Raw genomic sequence first — 23,917 nt, 5'->3', positions numbered from 1 at the left:
GCTCCTCCCATAGCGTGTCATCCCCGCTGACATCCAAAATATTTGACATCCACCGTTTGGAAACATTTCAACGACTTGTTAAAACCATGTCAACCTGCACCGGTTGCATCTTATGTAAATGCTTTCAGGGATTTTCAATGTAACTAACTTATTTTAGCTTCCTTTAACTTTTATCTTCAAATTAATATTCATGAATCAGTAAACTATTGTGCTTGTGGCTTATTTTTACCTTGTAGGTTCACTCCAGTCCCTAATCTACAAATCTTGAACATTGCAGTTGCGCAATCAATGCTTTAACCCCGCCCCCTCCCCCACGACCTGCTGGTAATTTGTCCCTTACGTTCGCTCCGAGTCACAGCAGATAAAAGAAACCAAAGGCACAGTGAATTCGGTCTCTCACCTGAGTTTGGGCAGGTTCTTCGCTGTCAGCACATTTTTCATCTGCGGGTTTTGCGAGAGTTTCAGCTGACTGAGGGCGCTCAGTCCAGATGTGGGAATCACAGCCAGAGAGTTTTTGCTCAAATCTCTGCAGATGTTGGGACACAACAGGCAGTTAAATTCTGCGCCGCACACTCTGTCAGACCAGGTAATGCTACTTACAGGTTGGTGAGCGCGGTGAGGGTGAGGAACGCGTCTCGGTGGATGACGCCGATTTCATTTATACTCAGGTCTCTGCGTGACATCAAAACAGTAAAATCACAATCCAAATAAAGGTCCATCGGTGCAACGACGCGTGCGTGTATCACTGAGCAGACTCACAGTAAACGCAGAGCAGAGAGGCCTTGGAAAGTGTCCCTGTCAATTTGTTTAATGTGGTTGTTCTGAAAGCTTCTGCACAATGGAAACAGAAATTTGACAGCAGATGTTAAACACAATCGAGCTTTACAATTTTGTCTCAAGTGATGTCTGAATTTAATTTTGCACATCTGGCACTCACATCTCCTGCAGCCTCAAGCAGCCCTGAAGAGAAGGGAGCTGCTGGATCTCGTTGTAGGACAGATCTCTGAAGGAGGGAAACGCACTTCAATAACAAGATAGCAGAGAAAGTTTAAACCAAACTTGATAATTAAGCACTTTATCGGCAAGACAGACTTTAATCTGCTATAACTGATCTGTAAACATATTAATGTACACGTTAATGCTCCTATCTTGAGACGACTGACAGCAGGGGGTATGTGTCATTCTAATAACTGGTTGCGATCACGTGTATAAACATGTCATTATGGTGGTCGCACAGACGAGGTTAAACAGTTTGTCACACATTTTCTGACAATTCTATTTAATAGTGGACATTTTACTATGAAATGATGTAATTGCAGCTCTCTTTGAACCTTTGATTATTCATCAAGCAATATTCTGATCGTACAAGAAATGAAGTGACGCCCTAGTGATTTTCCCTATGATTGTGGCTTGAATACACTTTAACTTACTATTCTTTTAAACGTTTGATAATGACACTGATCTCTAGGGATGCAGGCAGGAGAAAGTAAAATCCCTGCTCAAAGGGAATTCAGACTAACAGCAGGACTCTGTGAAGAAGTCGCACAAACAAATGCTGGTTCAGGTCTGAGTTAAGTCCAATGGCTTCTGCAAGGTTTCTTACAGCGTCCGAAGTAACTTGAGGTCCTCGCACAGACCAGCAGGTATGGAGGATATCTTTGTTCCCGACAGGGTCCTGCAAAAGTTTCATAACACTTGTGAATTTATCATCAGACAACTTTGCACTAAAGCAGAAACTTTGACGCCAAATTCACTCACAGACTCTCCAGATTATTGGTCAAGGTGAGGACGGGGAAGTCCTGCATCATACTGGCGCCGCGGAGCATCCTGAAACACAAGATGGGAGGGAGGAATGATTCAACACAGCAGAGGTGGGGCTGCTGTGCTCCTGTGACCACCGAGTCGTTGGGACTTACAGGGAGTGCAGGTCTGACAGGTTCTGGAAAGCCGAGGCGTCGACGAACGACAGAGGGTTGTCATAAAGGTGTCTGAGGGAGCAGAGGGACAGTCCTCAACAAATCATTCACAGTGCGAGAATGGCACCATCTTCTGGACGCTCGTCACCCGAAGCCTGAAACTGCCTTCATTCTTTATCAGCTCAAAATGAACGTGTGCGGATCTAACAGGTCCTTCTGCATGGTGGCAGCGCTACTCTACACTTCACAGGAGTTATTCTGCGTGCCATGTGTTTGTGAGTGTCTCAGCGGGGGAGTTTGACCTTACATGGTTCGCAGCAGGGGGTTGTTATGGAAAGCTCCTTCCGGTATGGAAGCAATACCGTTGCTATGAAAGCCGCTGCAAAGGAAAAAAAAAAAGGTCAAGGACACAGTGTGAAGAAAAGTTTGCTTGAATGGACGTCAGACATACACGTTATGCATTATTACACGTGCAAAACCAACTTAAACTGCAACACTGGAGTTACTGTCAAACCATGTGTGTCTTCTTATCTATATCAGAATACTTTATGAAAGCATAACAGAAGCGCAAATATCACAGTAGTAATGTTAAACTATATCTTTGTTTTTGACAACAAATCTGTATCAAAATCAGTGGTCTTCAAAAGTGGGAGTGTCCTCCACCGGGGAGCGCAATACAAATGTCAAACAGGGGGTCAGGGGGACACCTTTTCCCAACGTGACGTTTTGAGACAAAAATCACGAGAAAAAGAAATACATGGAGGTTCTAACCAATAATCGTTTCAATAAAACAAGCGGTCGGGAAATTAATGGAGATTATTCAGAACAATAAAATGTGCAACAGTCACAGACTATATATAAAGGCTTTACCAGAAATGTTCACATTTACTAAATATCAACCAATAAAAGAGCCCCAACAAATCTGCATGTTGGCATTTGTTTTCCTCTTATTTTTTTACCGACCCATCTGACAAGTCCACTTTTTCCAGTCAGAGAAACGTTCAGACACAAGGCTCCTTTGTGAGTTAAACGGTCCTTGACTTCAGTAACAATGTTTCAGCCGGCGTGCAGAGACACACGGTGGGATACTCACAGTTCCTTCAGTTTGGGCAGGGCCTCGATTGCTTTGGGAAAAACCATCAGGTTGTTGAAGTTAAGATCTCTGGACAGACAGGGACACAGGAAGTCACAGTGATTTTCTCACATTACGACATGAATTCTTCTTTGTAAACATAATCAATGCTCCACGACAACAAAAATGTCCCGTGCACAAAACGTCAAACTTCAAACATTTAAAAGTGCGGTGTACAATTACCTTTTTTTTTTTTTTTTTTGCATTTAAAACGTATAAAAATGAGTCATTGAAAAATAATAGTCATGATATCAACCTATTGGTGTCTATGTGTTGGAAGAAAGCCCTGCAGATAAATCAGCGTCTCGTCCGTCCTCAGTCCAACCAGAAACACAGCAGATTGAAGTGAAAATACAACTGAAGAAGGATCTCTTGGACTTATAGTGACTCATGGGCGCCACCTAACACACAAAGGTTGCATCACTTTAATTTTAAATACTGTAACTTTTGATTTAACAGATGAGATTGGTGCCAAGTACTTTGACAAATCAAAATTACTCTCGATGTTCGTCTCATTTGCCACAAGACAAATAAAAACTAGTCACCCAGCTTAATGGAAAAACTTAAAATAAACCGCAAATATTTAATACCCCAAGTGACGTACTTTGAATAAAGAATGTAAACTATTAAGTTTTGAATTACCACACATGAATTGACTCCCTTTTAATCTTTTTTTTTTTTTTATATAAAAACAACCTTTTAACAGTCGAGAACAGATATTCTGGTGTCATTTTTGTCCACATATTATTTACATTATAGTATATTTATCCTCATCATTCAGATGGAAGAAAGTAAATATTTTCTCACCTGCTGTGAGTTGGAAAAAGATGGTACATATTTCTGACTTCAACTTTTTATAAAGCTGCATCTAATCCTGGAAAGGGGCTTCTGTGGAAAATATTTTATTTTTTATAAGTAGAGTACATTTTATTATGTTTCAAATTACCGTGAGTTTTGTATCCCCCACTACTGTGATTTAAACACATTCTGGCAGTCTTCAGATGATTCAATCATTTCTTTTTTTGCGATAAGAAAAATACTGTGTAGCCGACTGAATTACAAAGCAAACCCTCCAGTCAAGTTGTTCATAACTTACTGGAACTCACTGCTCTGCTCTAAATTTAGCTGTTAGTGTAAAATTCCTCAGTTTTAGGAGACTCGGCTGTGGTTCAGTTGGGACAGCTTTCAACCCCGAGGTTCGATGCCCTGCACTCGTGTTACAGAGTCGCTGGACGAGACACTGAACTTCAGTTTGTTGGGTGAGCACCGTGTATGACCCCGCTGGCCTCGTGAGTGATGGAGAAACGTGATGAATCTTATCAACTGCTAATCTGTAATGTATAATGGTAAAATAAGTTATTCACCAGTGAATTTTAAGCAATCTTTGTTGACATTGATGCTACTTTTCTCAATTTTGCATGCATGTTAAGAAACCACCATATTTGACTGAAATTATTTTCATAAAAACAAACTAGTAACACTGAGAACTGTCCATGAACACCTCGAGTCCATGAATGAAGCATTTGCTGTTGCTAAAACAAGCAAAGCAGATACCAGTGGAAAAAGCAGTGACTCAGCAGTTTGTCATTTTAAATGCTTGATAAATGGAAAATCTGTTTCCATCCACATTTAGTAAATTCAGTCATCCTCCTGCTGTTATAAGTGCTGAAACATCATGAAGTCAGAAAAAAGCCCCAATACTATCTAGAAATCTATAATGTGTACATGGTGAATGATGTAACACACTCCAGCTTTGGGTGGCAGTTCTTTGGTCAGAACACGGTTGCAAGGAGGTTATCCAACTCTTTATCACAGTGTCCTCTTATGGCTGCACACGAAACACAATGGACAACAGTCAATAAAATAAAGTCAATAATTAAACTAAAAGGAGCTTTGAAGGAAAACTGTTTAGCAATGTTCAGAAAATATGATTTTTTTTTTTTTTAAATAAAACCAGTACAAGCATCAGTGGATGTTGGATTAACTACAGTAGTCTCTAAAAATAAGTTCATTGAGCAGTTATTTGAGTTTTTTTCCATATACTCACAAAGAATCAATAAATATAAAATTATAAGACAACCCCCTAATCCCCAGGCTCATAATTGCAAACATGTTTTGCAATTCAAATGTTGTTCATACAAAGATTTGAATCGTATTGTTAAGCATAAATGAAATTTTTTAAAAAGCTTGCAATGGCACATGGGCGAGCACTCTTTATAGTGCAACTTCTCATGTGCGTCATGCTTACGTAGACTTTCTACTCGCTGGTTTGACTCCAAATATCATCGCTCTCAGGCCCGGTTGGACTCGCTCCTTCCTTTGTGTGTCACTCCAAAGTATTTGAGATGCAAATTTTAAAGCATCTGATTGGCATGTTACAAGCAACAGGTTTCCACAGATCACCTGCAGCATTTTCCTCTTTCTCATAACACCAGAAGCTGGATATATTAGAACCAAAATACAAAATGACCCCACTTTGAGAAGAAAAAAGAAAAAGTGTTTATTATTCTGACCAAAACAACATTATGGTTCTCATGACTTATAGGTTGAAATTATAATTTTTTTTATAAAAAATAAACCCTTGAAATATTTCAGAAGCTGACTTTCTCGGATAGACTCAAATCAGACTAGTTTAAGATTTTCCTGAAAAACTGGGTTGATTTAATCTCACCATTGAGAGCAGACTTTATCCAATAAGGGCATTGGACCTTACAGATCCCCTTGGTTTATGCTTCAAGTTCAGATTTTATGTTTTTTGTTCCCTTCATGGTTTAATATGTTTAAATTTGTTCCTACCCTCCAACAGAAAAAGAAACATTCTGCAAAGAGGGATTAAAAATAAGAATTGGAGTGACACAAATACTTCATTCAACATAAAGCAGGGTAAACCAGATATGGTGTTTATGACTATTTATGATTTCATTCCAATGTATGGGTTTGTTTTTTACATCTGGAAAACGTATATATAAAGATGTATGTTGTTGATGGGATGATGCTGTCTGGAATCAATCAAAAAAAAAAAACTAACTAAAAGAAATTTCAGTTTCACAGTTTGAATTAGACTGTGGGAAAAGAACGATGTTCAACTGCACATTGGTGTACTGGTCATGTGCTTGTTTTGTCTGGAAACTCAGATTTTCTTTCCACAGTTCCAACAGATGCATTTCAGGCAATGAGTGGCTCTTTATTAGCAGCAGGTGTTTGTGCAAATGTGTGTCCCTATAATGAAGCGGTAACCTGTTCAAGGTGTACCTTAACTTAATGGAAGTGTTTTACAGGGCGATTTTCAATTAATAGCATGGGGGACATGCGCCGGTGTTCTGTACAGGTGTGTGTGTGTGTGTGTGTGTGTGTGTGTGTGTGTGTGTGTGTGTGTGTGTGTGTGTGTGTGTGTGTGTGTGTGTGTGTGTGTGTGTGTGTTGTAGAGCAGCAGTTTAACTGTGAGGCGCAGCCCAGCACTGAAAGGTCATTCATGGCTGTGTAGCAGCAGGAAGTGGACAGTGGGAGGGCAGATTTGATAACTATCATGTACTTTGCTCTATTTATCCTGGAGCAATTAAAGGAGGAAGTGGACACAATGATGTGTGGAGCACTGAAGCAGAGGTGGGTGGGGGAAGCCGTCAGTGTGCGCGCGCGCGCACACACACACACACACACACACACACACACACACACACACAGCAGTATGAATATGCACTTACAGTGTCTCCAGGTTCACCAGTCCAGCAAAACAGTTGTCTCCAATCTCTTTGATTCTGTTGTTATGAAGATGCCTGGAACAGTAAAAGACGTTTTGCACACATTACTCACATGTGGGAGACCTTCATACCGACACAGATATGAGCCCGTGTGTCAGCCTTTGTTTATAGACATCCCACAAATAAATTCTGACTGCACACTATGACTGGTGAATCAGGTGTGTGTACGGTTTGTGTATACACGGTTGGTTTTTCTAGCTTAATAGAAACAAAGTCTTTTCTTCCTGTTTATCCTGACATGTTTATACGAACCCTGCAGCAGTACCACTCAATGCCTGCGTGTATATTTGTGTGTACAACAGCAGCAGTGGGGAAAAATGTGAGTTTGGAACAATCCCTCAGAGCTGTAACACTACACACTTTCGCGCTGGTTGCAGTGATGGAAGGTTTTCGGCATTTCTCCTCAGACATAGAAACAAACAATAACAGCTCAGAGTGAAGCAACTTTTGTCAAAAGTTCATTAGCATTCATATTGAAACCCCCGATGGCACATTTCGCTGCAAAAGTGCCTGCGTGTGAAAACGCAGCGGGGCATGAGCTGCAGCCCGTTCTGTTGACTTATTAACTTGTAAGCTGTGGAAATAAATACTACAGCATGTTTGTGTTTGGGGCTGATTTGCAGGCGCTCTGAGGATACACTCAGAGCGGGAGCAGCACACAAGGAGAGGTACTTTGCATTGATTTGTGGTGACAGAATGATGCAGGTGATGTATGAAAAACTAAACAGGAATTACAGCTCGCTTGAATTAAATGTGAGCACGAGTAATGTTGTTCAGATTTTACTAACTCGATGTTAATCTATGCAAACGGATAGGAGTTTTAAGGCTAGTACCTGAAGAGTCACGGTATATTCCATTTACATTAGAAAATATGACTGAAGAGACAGGAAACTACACTGTATGAGTGATGGGCGCTGGCATTTGAACTTGGGAAACATCCTGATCTTCTTAACACCCAAAGGTTTGCCTTTCTGCTGCGACTGCCTCAGGTCATGTTAGTAAACACACCAATGCTCTCAGTAGGTGCACTCGGTTAATTACAGTTTTTTTTAAAAAGTCCACCAGCAGGTTGTTCCAGCTCTGTTTACTTGTGTATTAGGCTACGAAAAGTACATGTAAATCCTCCTGGCTGCCCTGAACGAGTTCACATTTAATGACTCAGACACAAACAGCTTTTTTCTTCTTTTTTTTTTTAAGACGACTGGCAACCGGAGCCTTCATTGTAATGGAAAATTATCCAGTCTTGTAAGATAATGTAGCTTCGGGTTTCTATTGTCAGTAGGTTGTTTTCAGATACAGGTGAACTTGGAGGAGCGAGAGAGTGTAAGACACAGATGTCGTTTGGTGCCTGCAATGCTCATTATCCCTACACTGTGACATGGAGGCCCCTTCTGGCAGCCGGATGTTCAGTAAACATTTACACTTCAACACCTCTGAGAACATTTTCATTTCAAACCACAATTAACAAAACAGTAGCTTGACGAAACGTACAGCACGACCAGGCTGGTGAGGTTTGCGAAGGCGTTGTCTGGTATGTACAGGATGCGGTTGAGAGCCAACGTCAGCGCCTGAAGGTTCGCCTGGTGTCTCAGACAACCAACGGGGACCTCTGTCAGGTTGTTATCATCCAGCCAGAGGTGGCGCAGCTGCTGCAAGCCTTCGAAGCTGTTGTCAGGAACCATGGTTATGTGGTTTGCATCCAGGCGCCTTCAAGACAAAGACATTGCATTAATTCAATGACTGCAAACTGAAAGTGTTTCACCCTGCAGTGAAGTCCCGTCAACACTGAACGGATGAAAAGACAAGATTTTGAGCTTTTTTGTGATTTTGTGTCATGTACTGTTTTGATGCTATATAGTACCGTTTCATTTGTGTTATGTCAAAAGCAAACCGACTACGTCAAAATGTTACTTCACAGCTTTCTACAGAAAGTCACTGTTTCATGTGGGTCAAATGTTTTAGGAGCAGAACGTATTTATTTTAAAGAGGAACATCACATTGTACATTTCAATCTTATTTCAAGCTCATGCTGGAGTCCTGTGATCACAACAGGTTGTTGTTGTACGGTCCACCTCATCACAGAGGTCGTGTTTCAGCTGCTTGTCAGCTTTCAATTTGAAAGACAGGGTTTTGGACATTCTGTCAAAATAATTAGTTATCTTATAGACTAATACTGCGGCCACACCGGAAACCTCCAGAAAAGTGTGATAATGTATAACCACGTTATGAGAGCATGATGTGAGAATTTACTATGCTGCAACGCAAAACGCAAGAAAATCAATCACAATACAACATTTTGACAAAAGACGGATTTTTCTTTGTGCCGCAGAATAAAAATATTGTAAAATCAAAACTATTTATAAGCTCACAAACAAAACAACTGTTAAAAAAATTCAACATACTGACGAGAATCAAATAGAATGGAAATAATTTATTATTTTAGAGTAATTTATTCACAACATTCCTCCACACAGTAATAATTAAGAGTACATATAATATAAAACTAATGAAAACAAACCTAAAGTCCTAATTAACACTCAAAGGTGGGTATGAGTGCTTGTTTGTTTACTGTATTTACTGACTATATTCAGAAAATCAATAAAAAAAACCCTAGTATTTTCTCTCATCTCAACAAAGCATCCATCGATTGTCTCCAGCTGGTGCAGAATGACACGGACAGGCTGCCAACAAACTCAAACAGATCATATGGTCATATTACACAGGCTTCCCATTAGCTTTCCAATCAAGTTCAAAATCCCTGGTTCAACATTTAAAGCCCGACGTGGTAAGTACTTCTGAGTACCTGTCCAACCTGCTCTGTGTACCAACGTCTGTCTGCTGGCCAGGTCTGCTCGGTGTTTCCCACACGAGGATGGTGACGAGAGGCCTTTGAGTCTGTTGCACCGCGATTATGAAACGTGCTTCTGCTGGACTCGGCGGACATAAACCTGCCTATACAAACCTGTATCGGCAAGATTTTTCCAACTTGTGTTACATCGACTGGATTTAATTTTCTGTACGTATACTTTGTACGTATGCGTTGCATGGTTTCTATTTAACTTTGTCAATCAATTTGTTGGATTTCTCTGTGAAAGGTGCTTCATAATAAAATATATATATATATATATATATAAATAAAAAACACCATTTCAGTGTTATTAACCTCTGAAAACCAATGAAATACATGTTTGTTTTGAAGCAGTAATATGAATGCACAAGTGCCCTTTTCACCATCACCATGTCGTTTTCTCCAGCTATCCTCCCTCACAGAGTGTCTCACCCTCCCTCAAAATTCCTCAAGTGTCTGGGCTGGAAGAAAAACACTTTTGATTGACATTTAGCTCTCCAAGGCTTAATACAACTCAAGTCCTCACTCTGCCACAGCATATGACTTCTGCTACAGACCTTAAAACCCTTCACAGGGAGAAGACATCTGGTAAAAAGAAAGACGAGAGACACACACACACAAAAAAAAAAGAAAAGAGATGGAAATGAAGGACAAGAGGGAGGGACAAAGAGAAGCAACAAAAGCTGAAAGTTCAACGTTCAGTGCGTTTCAGCGGCTGGATCCATCTCCACCATTAGTCCCTGTCAGACTCTAGAGGCACAGTGATGGATGTAGCGCAGCTAATGAAGCCAAACGCAAGTTATGGTGTCAGTGACGCCGTCATTCGATAGTCACAGTAAAACAAAGATGAATATGAAGCCAAGGAAGCTGTGAGGCGACCGAGAGTGGACTATGCTGAAACACACAGGCCTCTGAAAGACCAGACAAACATAAGAAACAAGAGAAATTTGCAATCTGCTAAATAAAGCTGACCTACATTTGCCTTTGCTGGGCAAAAATACTGCAGCAGGAGCAAACTATGTGATACGGGGAAAACCAACCCGACATGACCGGAGCCTCTTCAGTAAACAATTTCAGAGTTATTCTGAACTTCCAGTTAATTTCTTACAGAGATCATTACAAACAGACCTCTAACGTATAGTGCTGACTGTGCATATTTGCTCGTTCAGAGGTATTTCAATGGCAAATATTTGCACTACTGAAGCAAACAACACAAATACAACTCCACCAATAACCTGGTGTAGAAGCCACGCGAGTAGAACAAAACTACACCACGCCGCATTATGCTGTGTTTTAGGATATGCTTGAATAAATGCCAGTGTTGTTGCTATCAGAATGGTTTTTAACATGACTCTTGCAATGTGCTGCTGAACATAGATCTTGTTACAGTTTCAAGCTTATCACGCAGCTCAGAGCTGGAATAGTTACCATTTCACAGTTTACAGAGTTCACATGACAATAAACAAGGAATATGGTCACCCTACAGCAGCGCCGCTTCGCTACCGCTGTCTCAGAAAACAGACAGACAAGCTCATCTCATACATCAACCTGGAGGGGAAAGAAATAAACTTCAGAAAGTGCAATTTATGGTCGTACTACATTCATGTACATTTGCTGTACAGGCAGCACTTTGTTTTCTGCTGTTAATATAACCCCCCCCCACACACACAAATTATAGAGGATGTTCATTCAGCTGGTTAACTCAGAAGGAAAAAAAAAGAAGCAGTCCCTTAAAGTGGCAACTGGCGGGTTTTCAGAAACGCAAAGAAAGCAAGGTTTTTTTTGTTGTTGTCAATAACAATAGCCTTTTTAGCAGAGGGAAAAAATTATGGAATCGTAAAAAAAAACCCGCGATTGCTTATGGAAGTTCTCTGAAACCGTCCAACTTCCTATTGGGAATTATTCCTATTTTCCCACTTGGAAGTGGGACCTTTTCCAACTTCCAGATGCTCATCACTGCCTCATCAGTACAAATTGTCACAGTGTGTTAATGACAACATGTTTAGGCAAGTTTGCTCCTTTCAGATTGTGGTTCGTTTCAACACTGATACATAATCACCTGTGTGGTACGAAAGTCATGGGATCTCATAAATCACTGGGATTTTTCATCTAAAAATCAGGAATGTGTGTAGAAAGTTGCTTTGATTTTTTTTATTCAAAACCAAAAGTGACACAGCAACTAAAACAGTGGTATTTCAGCACTACTACTATAAAAAATATAAAAAAATACAAAAATAAAAATTCTTAATAAATGATTATTATAATTAGAATAATCATAAGAAGAAGAAAAGTCTTTTTAAGAGTGAAAGTAGCAAAAATCAGTCCAACACAAACAATGTAACTCTAAAAACAAGTAAATTAACAGTTATTTGTCTGACAGCAGCCATGATGACCGTGTTTCTTCCTGTAGGTTAACCATTAGTCACAGAGAGCTTTTGTGAAGACATTTACATGCTATTAAGGGCCAAGGCAAGTGAAGTACAAAAGATTTTGAAACAAATATAAAAATCAAGAATTGAATTTTTCATCACAACATTATTTCACATTTACAATTGCTGTTTCTGAAGTAGAGGAATATATGTTGAACTTGACAATACAGTCAGTTTAAACTACATTCGTTCAGCATCACATCTGACTGCAGTGGGGGCCCTGACAAATAATATTATAACCTCCGCAAGTGTTTCCCTAATGGCTTATATGCAGGACAGGAAGGCCCACTTGAGACACAAAGACTTTCTGAGTGGACGAGGCTCAACATGTGGCCTTTAATTTCTTTGTTTGCGGGTCCAAAGTAGGGAAGCACAATACACTTGTCGGGTCCAAGATGCAGATATTTGATTGATATACAAGTGCTTAAGTCACTCTTATAATACGGTACTTGGGGTTAAGAAGGACATTACAGTAATGTAGAGGCCCTCCGAGGATGTGTGTGCGTGCGTGCGTGCGTGCGTGCAACTTACAGAGACTGGAGAGAGTGAAGATTGTTGAGTGCTGCACTGGGAACAGTTTTCAGTTGATTATTCTGCAGCATTCTGGAAAAACAACAACAAAGTTATGATTTTAAACTCAAACTTTTAATCTAAATAATATGGATGTAAGAGATAACTTCAAGGCTACGGATATTAGTGACATTTCTGAGGTTGTCCTCATAGCAAGTGCACTCATTGTTTATGTGGCTTCGCGCTGGTTACAATTACCCCCTCGAAATGAGACACTGGCTTCATGGAGGTTTCCTGAACAAATACAGACAACTGCAGACAGTCAGTGGAGTCTCCACAAATTGGTGCCGGGGAATAAAATGCAGTCTTTATGTGTAAAGTGTTTAATTTCACGACTGAACGTTGCAGCGTGAAAACTTAGAACGGAGCTCATGTGTAAAAGCCTGAACATAAATCAGACTTTTTTTTTTAAAGTTGCTGTTGGGTCACGAAAACTACCCTCGTTTTATTTGTTGAGCTACAACTAACCAACTAAGAATAAATCTCTTGATATGATAAGCACTTGTGATGCATCCGTTATCGGCCTTGTATCTAAGACCTCACCTGTAGATAAACAGGACTTTGAACTGTTGGCTTGGCGCACAAGAAAAACAGGGCAGCTCTTTGTGTGCTGCCCCGAGTGCCTGAGTCTCTGCAAGCATACTAGGGCGAGCTGCCCGCTCTAATTTAGGCCATACAAATTTTTTTTATTTATTTATCTTTTAAACAGAGCTTGTACACAATTCTCTCTAGGAGGGTTTTCATACACACACAGGCAGGGATGGAAAATTGCATTTTAAGACTATTTGAAGAAGATGTCCAGAGGTAATAAGTGGCAGCACCACAATGTTACCACAAATTGCAATATTTACTTTCTCCCCCAGCTTGTGGAAAATTTCACACCGTCGCAGCCGTGAGCATGCATGTTTTCCCGTGTGTGTGTGTGCCCGTGTGTGTGCGTGTGTTGACATTGGCAGACAGGGTGCGTGCTTACAGGACTTTAAGCTGATGCAGTCCAGACAGGGCTTCAGGGTGGATGAATGACAGGTCGTTCCCTGCAAGTCGTCTGGGTGAGAAACAGAATTTCTGAATTATTTTCATGACATTGTGCTTTCACGAAAAGGTATAAAGTCAAGGAAAAAAGTAATAGTTAATTAATAATGACATTAGAATTTTTCATAATTGCAACAAAAATAAGTTTGGAACAAGATATGGAAAAGAAAGAGAATATTAAAGCAGTCAGGAGTCACAATCATTTTTTTTTTTTTCTCAGATTGCAAAATGCAGGTCACATGTCACAAGGTACCCAAGAAAAGCATATGGGGGGGGGCAAAAAGAAACCCACGTGCTGTACAGTGGTGTCGTGGTTAGCACTCTTGCCTCATGGCAGTGCAGAGTTTGCATGTTCTTCCCATATATCCATGGGTTTTCTCCGCAAACTCTGGAATCCTTCGGTAGTCCAACAACATGCACAGTGTGTGTCAGTTTCTCCATGTTTACTTTGTGATGAACTGGCAACCTGTCCGGGGTGTGTGGGTGTCACATGGAAAGACGGAAAAGAAACAGGAAAAAAAAAAGAAAGAAAAAGAAAAAAAACCTAAAACCTTTTAACCGAACCCTGACAAAGCTGTACCACGAGCAGACAAAACCGTAAAGCTGAGAGGATGAGCGCGAGAGCCATCATTTAAACTACCTGAAACTTCGAGTTTATTAAAAAAAAATGGGACGCCAATAATCCAGCGGGTTTGTGGGGGATGTACTCCAGATTAAAGTTTTCATTGGTTGCAGGAAAGTGAAGACAAAGGAGAGGAAACTCCAACTTAACTGCTTACAGCGTTTCCCCAAATGCATCACTTCGCTCACTTTTGAAAGAGTGAACGCTACAGGGCAGAAATGATGGGTAGAGCTACATCATAGTGTCACAAAAAGACGATACGTTGAAGTGTGTTTTAAGGAGGAATTGAAATAGTTGGAGCCTGATCTCCTCAGGCAGGTCGTTTCACAGCCAAAAGGCCTTGATGAGTCGATAAACTTGGTCACCTTTAGATTTCTGTCTCGTCTCCAGAACAACCTGAGGGGAGACACCCGAGGATCTGAGGGCGTACAAACGCTAAAAGCAGACTCTCAGTATTTGTGAAATATATAACAGGGCAAAACTCCGGCAAGCTTTAAAAGTAGTCAGTAACACCTTAACGTCAACTATAAAATACACGGGGAACCAACAGAGGGAAACTAAAATTGGAGTTATGTGAGCTTGCCAGGTTAAAAGACACAAGAGACATTTCAGCAAAGAAATAAAATATTGAAACACAATTTTATTTCTGAATAAAGCAGTACTTTTAGCGGGGGGAGTGCACATCTTTACAGGAAGCCTTTCGGTGTATAAGGTTCCAGCTCTGGAGCGGAGCACGAGGCCTGGGGTGTCAAAGACGCGACTGTGCCATGGCCTGTTGTCACTTCGTCCGTCACCCATAAGAGATTAGAGCTGTTCCTGGATACCCCCTTCTTAGAGCCCTTTCTGAGCCCCGCAACCATTACTCTTCAGTGATCCCCTTAGAGAGCGAGGGATAATTCACAGAATACAAGCAGTTATATAAAATGTTGTAACATTTATCATAAGACAGCTGCATCAGCTGCATGAATTACTGGAGGCTGTGGGGACCCCTCCCTTTCCTGTTGGGAACAGGAAGTATATAGGAAACAGGGGTGTAAATAAGCAGGGGACAGACTGACTGGGACACAGAGACCAAGTATACTATCTGGCCTGAGAGATTAGCAACAGATTTATCACCCTGCAACGTGAGTCAGGCCAGGCTGAATTCCCTGCAACAAGAGCTGCTGGGTGCGAGCCCGAGAATCAAGGCCGACTGTGTGTGAGGACCACATGTCTGTTATGAGGACTTGAAACAGGTCTTTTGTTAGTTGGTCATAAATTTCACTGAATAAAAGAGCAAGTTATTTAATGGAGAATTCTGTGGGGGAAGTAGGGCCAGCCACGAGTCCACGTCGGTGAAACCAAGATCATTTAGGCCCTGTTAACATGTGCATTGAGTGGTACAGGCCCGTGGTCCCAACCTACATCCCAAAAGACCAATTACCAACTAGAACTTAATACCAAATAAACAATTGCCTATTCTGCATCTCTCCAATGCTGTCTGTATTTCCTGGCATGTCACAGATCTGCTTTAATGGGTCGAGGTCTTCACATAAAGGGATTCCTCAGAGGATTTCTCCAAAAGCAAAGGCCAAGTCAACTTTGAATGTCGACATACTGGATGTGTTAACTTGTCTGACGAATGCATTCCCACATTTAACCTGGTGATTAATACAGACCATAATATGCACTTGCAGTACAGGTTGTCACATGCATATGGATGCCTACAAATTCAAGCCAACACCACTCTGGGCAGAAGCTGTTAGGGCTCTCTCTTTTTTTTTTTTCCCCCTCAGATAACTATGGATGTGACTATTTCAGTCTATCTACGTGAGAACCTGGCGACTCTCACAAGTCTAATAACCACATGCAGACACAGTTTGACAAATCATCCAGCTATCTGTTAGGTTTCACAACACCAAGAGCTTCACCTTCTCCTGCCTTTTTCTGCAAATTCAGTACATATTGCTCCAGGGCTTTCATGATTCTCAATGAGGAAAGACTAAATCCTCTCCTTGTGCAACACCCCTCCCACAGGTCTGCTTCTGTCAACCACAAACCTACAAAGTGAAAAACTTAATTAAAATAATTAAAATATATAAAAAAAAAAAAACTGTGACATGACAGCAGTGAAATTACCACAGTCGTCTTACAATTAAAATGAAAAAAGCCTATTAAATTTAAACAATTCAATTATCTATTTTAGGAAACATGTGTGGATACGTCATAAAAAGAAGTAGTACCCGCCACAACAAGCTCCCACATGAGGGACACACACCTTTTGGTTATCGCTGTTGCTACAGGTAGCCTCAATAAGCCTGTGACTATATTTTCTACGTGCAAGTTGGCAATTAATTTGTTCACAACAATTTGTGATAATTGTGCACGAGCTAATAACAGAGTTACAATGGGGAAGGAGCATTTTCAGACGCCTGTTACCTGAAATACAAGTTACTGTCACGTTGCTGGTCTTAAAACTGAAGCTCAGCAATTATTTGGATACCAAAGTGGGTCTCTCTTGTTTGTGAATTAGGTTTTGAAGTTGAACAAATGTATTTGTCATTAAGACGTTTAAAAGGGAAAAGATGGTGAAGTTAAGTTATTTATCGTGAATACAGTTTTCTAACAAATATGTAAATAACTTAAATCTGGGTTCATTATCTGTAAAATCATCCGCGCCAGTGGAGTTTTTAGGTTGCCTTGACTCTGAAAGGATTCTGCTTCATAGCAACAAAGTTTTATCTCTCAGAGAGTAAATTACACAGAAATTAAACAGTTACGCAACACAAAACATCACTGTTGACAGAAAACTTGACAATTATATTACATAAAAAAAACCCACCAAAATGAGCATTTGAAACCCAGTCCTCCTACTTCATGACTCCATAATAATAATTATTCCTCATTACAATCATTATACTGCTGAGAAGAAAAACGTACGAGTCAGTCCATGATCCTTTCCATAAGTCCCAAATACTTGAGTGAGCGTAACACAACATAATCAGATGAGCTTAAATGCTGACAAAGATGTCATGCACTTACTTCCACATTCAAACATTTTTAAGTTAGAAGGAAGGTGATATATCCTAACATATAGATTTACACGAGACACAAGAGGAGGCAAGTTTATCTGTAAAGACATTTTTGGCAACTTAACAATTTAAAGCGTTCTCAACCATTCAAATTGAATAGAGAATAGGAGCAAAAAGGGGAGAAAGCTGGTTTCACACCGATTAGTGCCGATCAGGGTGTACAACTGCAGTTATTACACTTCACATTGACACTCAGCTCTGATCCAAACACGGCACCAACTGGCGGAGCCCTTTGCTTGTTTGACTACTGAGCATGACGACATGAGGACCGTCATGTTTACAGACAAGAAGGACGGAAACATAAATGAGGCATCAAATCTTGGTTTGACACCAAGTCAGTGGGGTCCAACCTTGGCCCGAGCAAACCTCTGTCCTGTTTTAAATGCCGCTCTGCTTCGAAACACATGAATCTATTCAACAAGCTCCTACAAAAGTTTAATAAGAAGCGTGTTGCAGCAGGAAGGGACCCCAAATATGCAGGACAGGGGCCTTGTAGGACCAGGATTGGACACTCGTGTGTTCCAAACATTTGGCGCAGGCAAACTCGGTGCTCTCGCCAGCACATTTCAGCACAACGGGCCGCTACGCTGTCACACTTGTGAAGCTGACGCTGTGATTATGGCCGTTTAGCTGGCTGTCTTTCAGGGTACTGCCGGTTACGTACGCAGTTTTATGGGGGCCCTTTGCGCGTGCGTACGGTGTTAAAGACCGATTCACCTGCACCCTTTGCTGCCACGCGGTTTCAAAACATGTCAATGACAACAAACGCACGCGCTGCATCCCAGCGTACATCCAGGCGAAATCAACTGACGGATTGGACAGATTTAATTTTGTGGCTTTACTCAATTGGCTTGATAGTTTATATGAGATAGTTTAAGATTTGTCAATTCTGTTTTTCACTTTTACATAAGGTTTTTATTAAAGGAATGCTGTGCAGTATCTGCATTGCTCATCAACCTCCAAGACAAGGAGGTATAAGAGTGTGGCGTGATGTCAAGGACCTGCTAATTTACATCAACTCAGTGAAGAAGGTTAAATATCTGCCACTGATTATAGTCCACCAGGTTGCCAAATAAGTCTTCCTAATAGCCTAAAACCTCAAAGTTTCCAGAGGGCTTCACCCCCGTGGGCGGCCCCCTAACACCTGGCCTAACTTGCAGTGGTCCCACCCCTATGCTGTCAGAAAATCCTGGTCTGAATCCTGAAACTGAAAGTGGGTTCTGCATGTTTTGTTCCGACTCTGGATACAGAAGGCAGGTTTTTTTTTTTTTTTCCCATCCCAGACAACCTATAAGGTCAGGACAGTTCACCACATGATGGAGGATATAAAGTGCATTTAATGCTTAAACCATTCACAGATTTTAAGACCAGCAGTCATATTTTGAAGTCAATTATGTGGATACATCATTGCTGATAGTGAAATAATTTTTTTAAAAAGAAGAATACACTACACAGAGATTTCATCAAACAACTAAAGAAGCAGACGATGACTAGAAAATTCTTTAAGAATAAGACACATTAAATCATCTTATCAAAAATGATTCTAGACAACAAAGTTATCCTCATCACTTTATTACTAGTGAAACAAAAATGGATAAGATGGAAGAAATTAATGGTTTTAACAACTTCTTTGGAAATATTGTAGCAAAACTAGCAGAAGCAATCACTGAAGAGAGGAGTGATCATATTATAGAGAGGAACCCCAGCTCAATGCTCCTTACAGCAGTACAGGAAAAAGTAACAATAGATATTGTAAATAAATCTATATACAACACGTCTGCTGATCATAATGGAATAGACATGAAAAACTGTTTAAAAAAAAAAGAAGAAAAAGATCATTGAGGGGATTTCAGAGCCACTAACATACATCTGTAATTTATCATTTCAAACCGGTGAATTTCCAAACATAAGAAACATACTTTCTGACGGTCAATACGGATTCAGGCCAAACAGTTCAGCATCACTGGCATTAACAGAATCGATTGAGGAAATTACAAATGCTCTAGTTCAAAAAAAGCTTTTGACACAATAAACCGTGACATATTAATCACCAAGTCAGAACGGTATGGGATCAGAGGATTTCACTGGGTGAAAAGTTACTTAATGGGCAGGACACAATTTGTGAAGCTGGGACAGTATTCATCATCATGCTTGGACATTGCTTGTGGGGTTCCCCAGGGATCAGTATCGAGTCCAAAACTATTTTTGCGCTATATAAATGACATTACTAATATATCAAAAGTAATAAAACTAGTTCTATTAGCAGATGACACAAGTATCTTCTGTTTGGGGGGTGATTTACAGACGCTACTCAAAACAATCAGTGGTGAAATGTGCAAACTAAAAAAGTGATTTTACCTCAATTAAAATCATTAAACTTAAATATAACCAAATTCATGGTATTTGGCAACGGTGAAAGAGATACATATTAAAGGTAGATGGTGTGGAAATCGAGAGAGTACATGAAAGTAAGTTTCTTGGTGTTATAATTGATGATAAAATAAATTGGAAATAACGCATAAAACATCAAGAAATATTTCAGTGCTCAATAAAGTAAAACACATCCTGGACCACAAATCACTCCACATTTTATACTGTTGACTGGTGTTACAATATCTAAATCACTGTGCAGAGGTCAGGGGGTAATGCATTTAAAGTTTCACTACAGCCACTATCAATATTCACAAAACGAGCAATGAGGATAATTTCATAAAACTGGGTATAGAGATGATACAAATCCACTAAATCAAATGAAAAATACAAAAAGGAATTGACCTGGTACATTTCGAACAACAAAAATAATGTATAAAGCGATAAACAACCAACTTCCTACAACTATTCAAAACTTATTTTTTTAGCAGGTTGAGGGTTAAATGTGGAGAGGAGATCTAAAGTTAAAACATGGTTGGTTTCGCACAACACAAGTAATTTTGTCTTTCAATATGTGGAGTGAGATTGTGGAACGGACTGGAGGTGGAGCTTAGGCAGCGTCCAAGCATGACCCAGTTCAAAAAACGGTACAAAGAAATGGTGTTCACAAAGTACAGGGAGGAGGGCAGGCTGTAGACACGGGTGTCAGGATGATTTATTATTTCTTTCTATTAAAGAAAAAAAATTCTTGGAAAAATGAAACAATAGAGTTTGTGGTTAATGTGTACATAAAAAACTGCAGAGGTATGAATAACTGATGGTTGAGGTGGAGAAGGGGGAGGAGAAAATAAGCCTCGTCATTTCCTACTCCTTTTCGGATATGTCAGGCCATCATTTTTTTGTTGTTGTTATCCGTTATGTTTGTTTGGATTTTTATAAAAAAAAGTTGCTATTGTTCCAACTTTTCAAATCAAAATTTTTTTTTTTTTTTATATAATAGTTTTTTTTTTTTTTTACTAATAGATTAAATGACACACACTTATAACAGATGTACTGAAAGAGTTGGAATGTGCCTGAAACATATAAGGAAGAAACATATGATTGAAGTAACATTAAACAAGTTACAACTGATGTTTGTAATCAATCAGTCAACAAAATGGATTATATCAGCCTGGACGGCCACATTTTCCAGCTGATATATAAAGAGCCCGTCACTGGTTTCATTGAAGAAGATAAAGAAACTGCTAAGGAGACAGAGAATGCCTCTGTCATCACGTCTGCTGAGCTTTGTTGTGCCTTTGGCAAGTAAGAAAGAGTGTGCAGCAGATTGCGTGACTGAGAAGGAGGGAGTACTCCTCCCTCGTCTCTGCTCCTGTCCTGTATGAAGATGGCCCGCTCTCTTTTCTTCCCCTGATCTTTTTCTCCTTTGGCTTTTTCTCCCCCTGCTTTTGCCCTCGGGGCCCATGCTCCGGTTAACTGACACTGCTGCAGCCCTAAAGCGAAAAAGTCATCCACTAAAGTTCAGAGACGGGACTGCCGATTTGCTCCCAGAAAAAAAAAAAGCAAAGGTTAAACCAACACACAAATGAACTAAGGGTTTATGTCAATCAAACTTCCTGCCTTCAAAAAAAAAACCAGGCTTCCTAAACAAGAGTCTCTCAGTTTTGACGATTTAAGATGAGAAAGACGTCGAAATGACAGTGGGTGGTTTTTTTTTAGCCATGTTGCCACAGAAACCATTGTTTTGCCCTTTTCCTTCCTGGCTTGCATTCCTCTGCACAATACGATGAAAAGTAAATTGCCTTTCAACAAAGCAGATTGGAGTGGTGCATGGAGGAGGAGAGGTGACGATTCGACCAGCTGAAAGATGCAAAAAAAAAAAAAAAAAAACCCTTGAAAAAAAGAATTGGGTGGGGGTAGGGGGCTACAAAGCCAAGTGAGGCTGGAGCCGCTGGAGTTTGCTCACTCAAGGGTCATTTTGCATTCTCTCTCGGCTGCATGTTACCTGATATCAGGTAGACAGATTTTTATCTCCGACTCCCAGCAGCACCGAGTCAGACAGCAGAGTATTTAAAGAGTAAAGAAATAACACCCACCAAGATTAGATGCATGCCACTCAACAAAGCCCCACAGCGTAGCTCTGCTGTTGCCACCCTGATAATCCCTTAAAAGCAAAAATCAATACAGGATGTCACGTGATTGCTGCCTCAATGCATGCCGCCTCATCTCACCTTTTATAATTGAGCTCTACTGCACCTTTTATAACTGCCCCAGTTCGACTCATGACTGGTGAGCGATTGGTTACCTCATGTAAAGCCACGCTCACCTTCTTCAGTGGAGAAGAAGGGGGCATGCCGTGTACCTATACCGTGGGCTTTTACAGCACAAACTGAAATACCCAGGTGCATATCATAAAGACCAGCCCTCATGTCAACGCCTCACAGAGTAAATACATCATTATAAGGTGGAAAAAAAAAGGGGTGTGTGGTGGGGGGGCAAGTACTCACAGTTCCTCCAGATACGGGAAGTTTTTGAATACATATGCTGGAAGTTCAGTGATGTTGTTCATGCTCAGGTCACTGTTGAAACAAAAACAGAAACACGGTTAAAGTGCCAGTTTCTTCATCCATTCAATGTAGTTGCAATAAAAAGATGAGTTTGTACTAGCATAACAATTTATTGAGAAAGGTGGTTTATGAATGGCTTCCTTGCTGGCATTGTGCTTGTTTGGCATTTAAACATGTCGTACAAATTTCATATCTCCCTTCCTGCCTTGACAACGAAGCCAGTTCTCTCTGGTTTTGCAAAAGGTTTCAAAAGTTTCACTTGACAACCATGATGTTGTGTGAGAAAATGAACTTTGCAGAATTTATCAAATGATATCCGTGGGGCATTTGTTTATTAAACCAGAGCAAACATGCATATTACCATGTTGAAATGTTTGCAGTTAAGATATGTATGAATACAATAGGGTTGTCAGATTACCCGTGTCATATGGCAGCTGTACGCGTTTGACTGTGCCTGCATGAGTGTAACCTCAACAAAAAAAGCCTTAAAAAAGCCCTTCTCTTTACCCGCGGGGATATTCATTTTTCAAATCAACAAGTAAAGATAGGCATGTAGCGGCATGAAAAATATGTGCACAGGACTTGATTTGCTTCCTCACCCCATCTAATGCAAGTCTGTGTGTTCACGGCCTCATAAAGAATATTAGGGGGGAAAAACCTGAAAAGGTGTATGTTTGCTGCTGTAAGGAGAGCCTGTCTGTTTTCAGACTTTGACAAATGGGGGTCTGCCACTTTAAAAAAAAGGGAACAAACACGCTGTCTAAAGTGCACTGAGGAGACTTCTGCAGCGAAAGAAAACAGTGCTCTGGCAGCCTAATCTTGATGAGGAACTCACTAACTTGCTTCAAAGAAAAATGCCCGTAGAAGCCAAATGCAAAGAGATGGCACAATCAAGATTGATAAAACATCCACAAATAAAGCACCCCCACTACACCCCTCCCTCCTCTTTCACTCTCCAACTGGCCATCTTGAATTTCACTGCCAGATCTCTCCTGGACCTTGTGTGTGGGCCCCTGAATCCTGCAAGGATCATATTGCCCTTCCTCCGCAGACCCAAATACACACACACACACACACACACACACACACACACACACACACACACACACACACACACACACACACACACACACACACACACACACACACACACACACACACACACACACACACACACACACACACACACACACACACACACACACACACACACACACACACACACACACACACACACACACACACACACACACACACACACACACACACACACCTTAAAAGGTGGGCCCTCACAGAACCCTCATCATCCCAGCGACCGATGTCCCATCTCCACTTACCTGCTTATCCAATTACTATATAGACTGAGCAGCTACAACAACACTTCCATCAACATCCTTCTGTTTTCTTCTTTTCTCCACCCTGACAACATCTCTGGTGTTCTGCAACCATGACTGCACATCCGCCACCGCTGGTGGTCAGATGGATACATTCCCTAACCACATTTTATACCGTTTGACCAACTCTTCCCCAGACTGTTGACTGGTCTAAAACCACATGCAGGCCTCGGGAGTACGGGAGGCCTGCATGACTCCATCACACTTC

General features: G+C 40.7%; 1 protein-coding gene across 2 annotated transcripts in view; it reads right to left on the bottom strand.

The window, feature by feature from the left end:
* The window catches only part of lgr4 (leucine-rich repeat containing G protein-coupled receptor 4), a 39,594-nt gene that overhangs the window by 6,883 nt on the left and 8,794 nt on the right, over positions 1-23,917 (bottom strand). For both annotated transcript variants that reach the window (XM_080492657.1, XM_080492658.1), the window contains exons 2-15: positions 22,256-22,327; positions 13,627-13,698; positions 12,615-12,686; positions 8,298-8,513; positions 6,750-6,821; positions 3,010-3,078; positions 2,224-2,295; positions 1,917-1,988; positions 1,759-1,827; positions 1,604-1,675; positions 938-1,003; positions 760-831; positions 601-672; positions 401-526 (exon numbers count right to left, since the gene is read on the bottom strand). In XM_080492657.1, the coding sequence (XP_080348783.1) occupies positions 401-526; positions 601-672; positions 760-831; positions 938-1,003; positions 1,604-1,675; positions 1,759-1,827; positions 1,917-1,988; positions 2,224-2,295; positions 3,010-3,078; positions 6,750-6,821; positions 8,298-8,513; positions 12,615-12,686; positions 13,627-13,698; positions 22,256-22,327 (1,194 nt within the window). The remainder of the gene's footprint in view (positions 1-400; positions 527-600; positions 673-759; positions 832-937; positions 1,004-1,603; positions 1,676-1,758; positions 1,828-1,916; positions 1,989-2,223; positions 2,296-3,009; positions 3,079-6,749; positions 6,822-8,297; positions 8,514-12,614; positions 12,687-13,626; positions 13,699-22,255; positions 22,328-23,917) is intronic.

The sequence above is a fragment of the Lipophrys pholis genome (genome assembly GCF_963383615.2).
Source record: "Lipophrys pholis genome assembly, chromosome: 2".
Taxonomy (NCBI): Eukaryota; Metazoa; Chordata; class Actinopteri; order Blenniiformes; family Blenniidae; genus Lipophrys; species Lipophrys pholis.
Note: the sequence above shows the minus strand (reverse complement) of the source record. Positions and strands in the feature narration are given on the sequence as shown.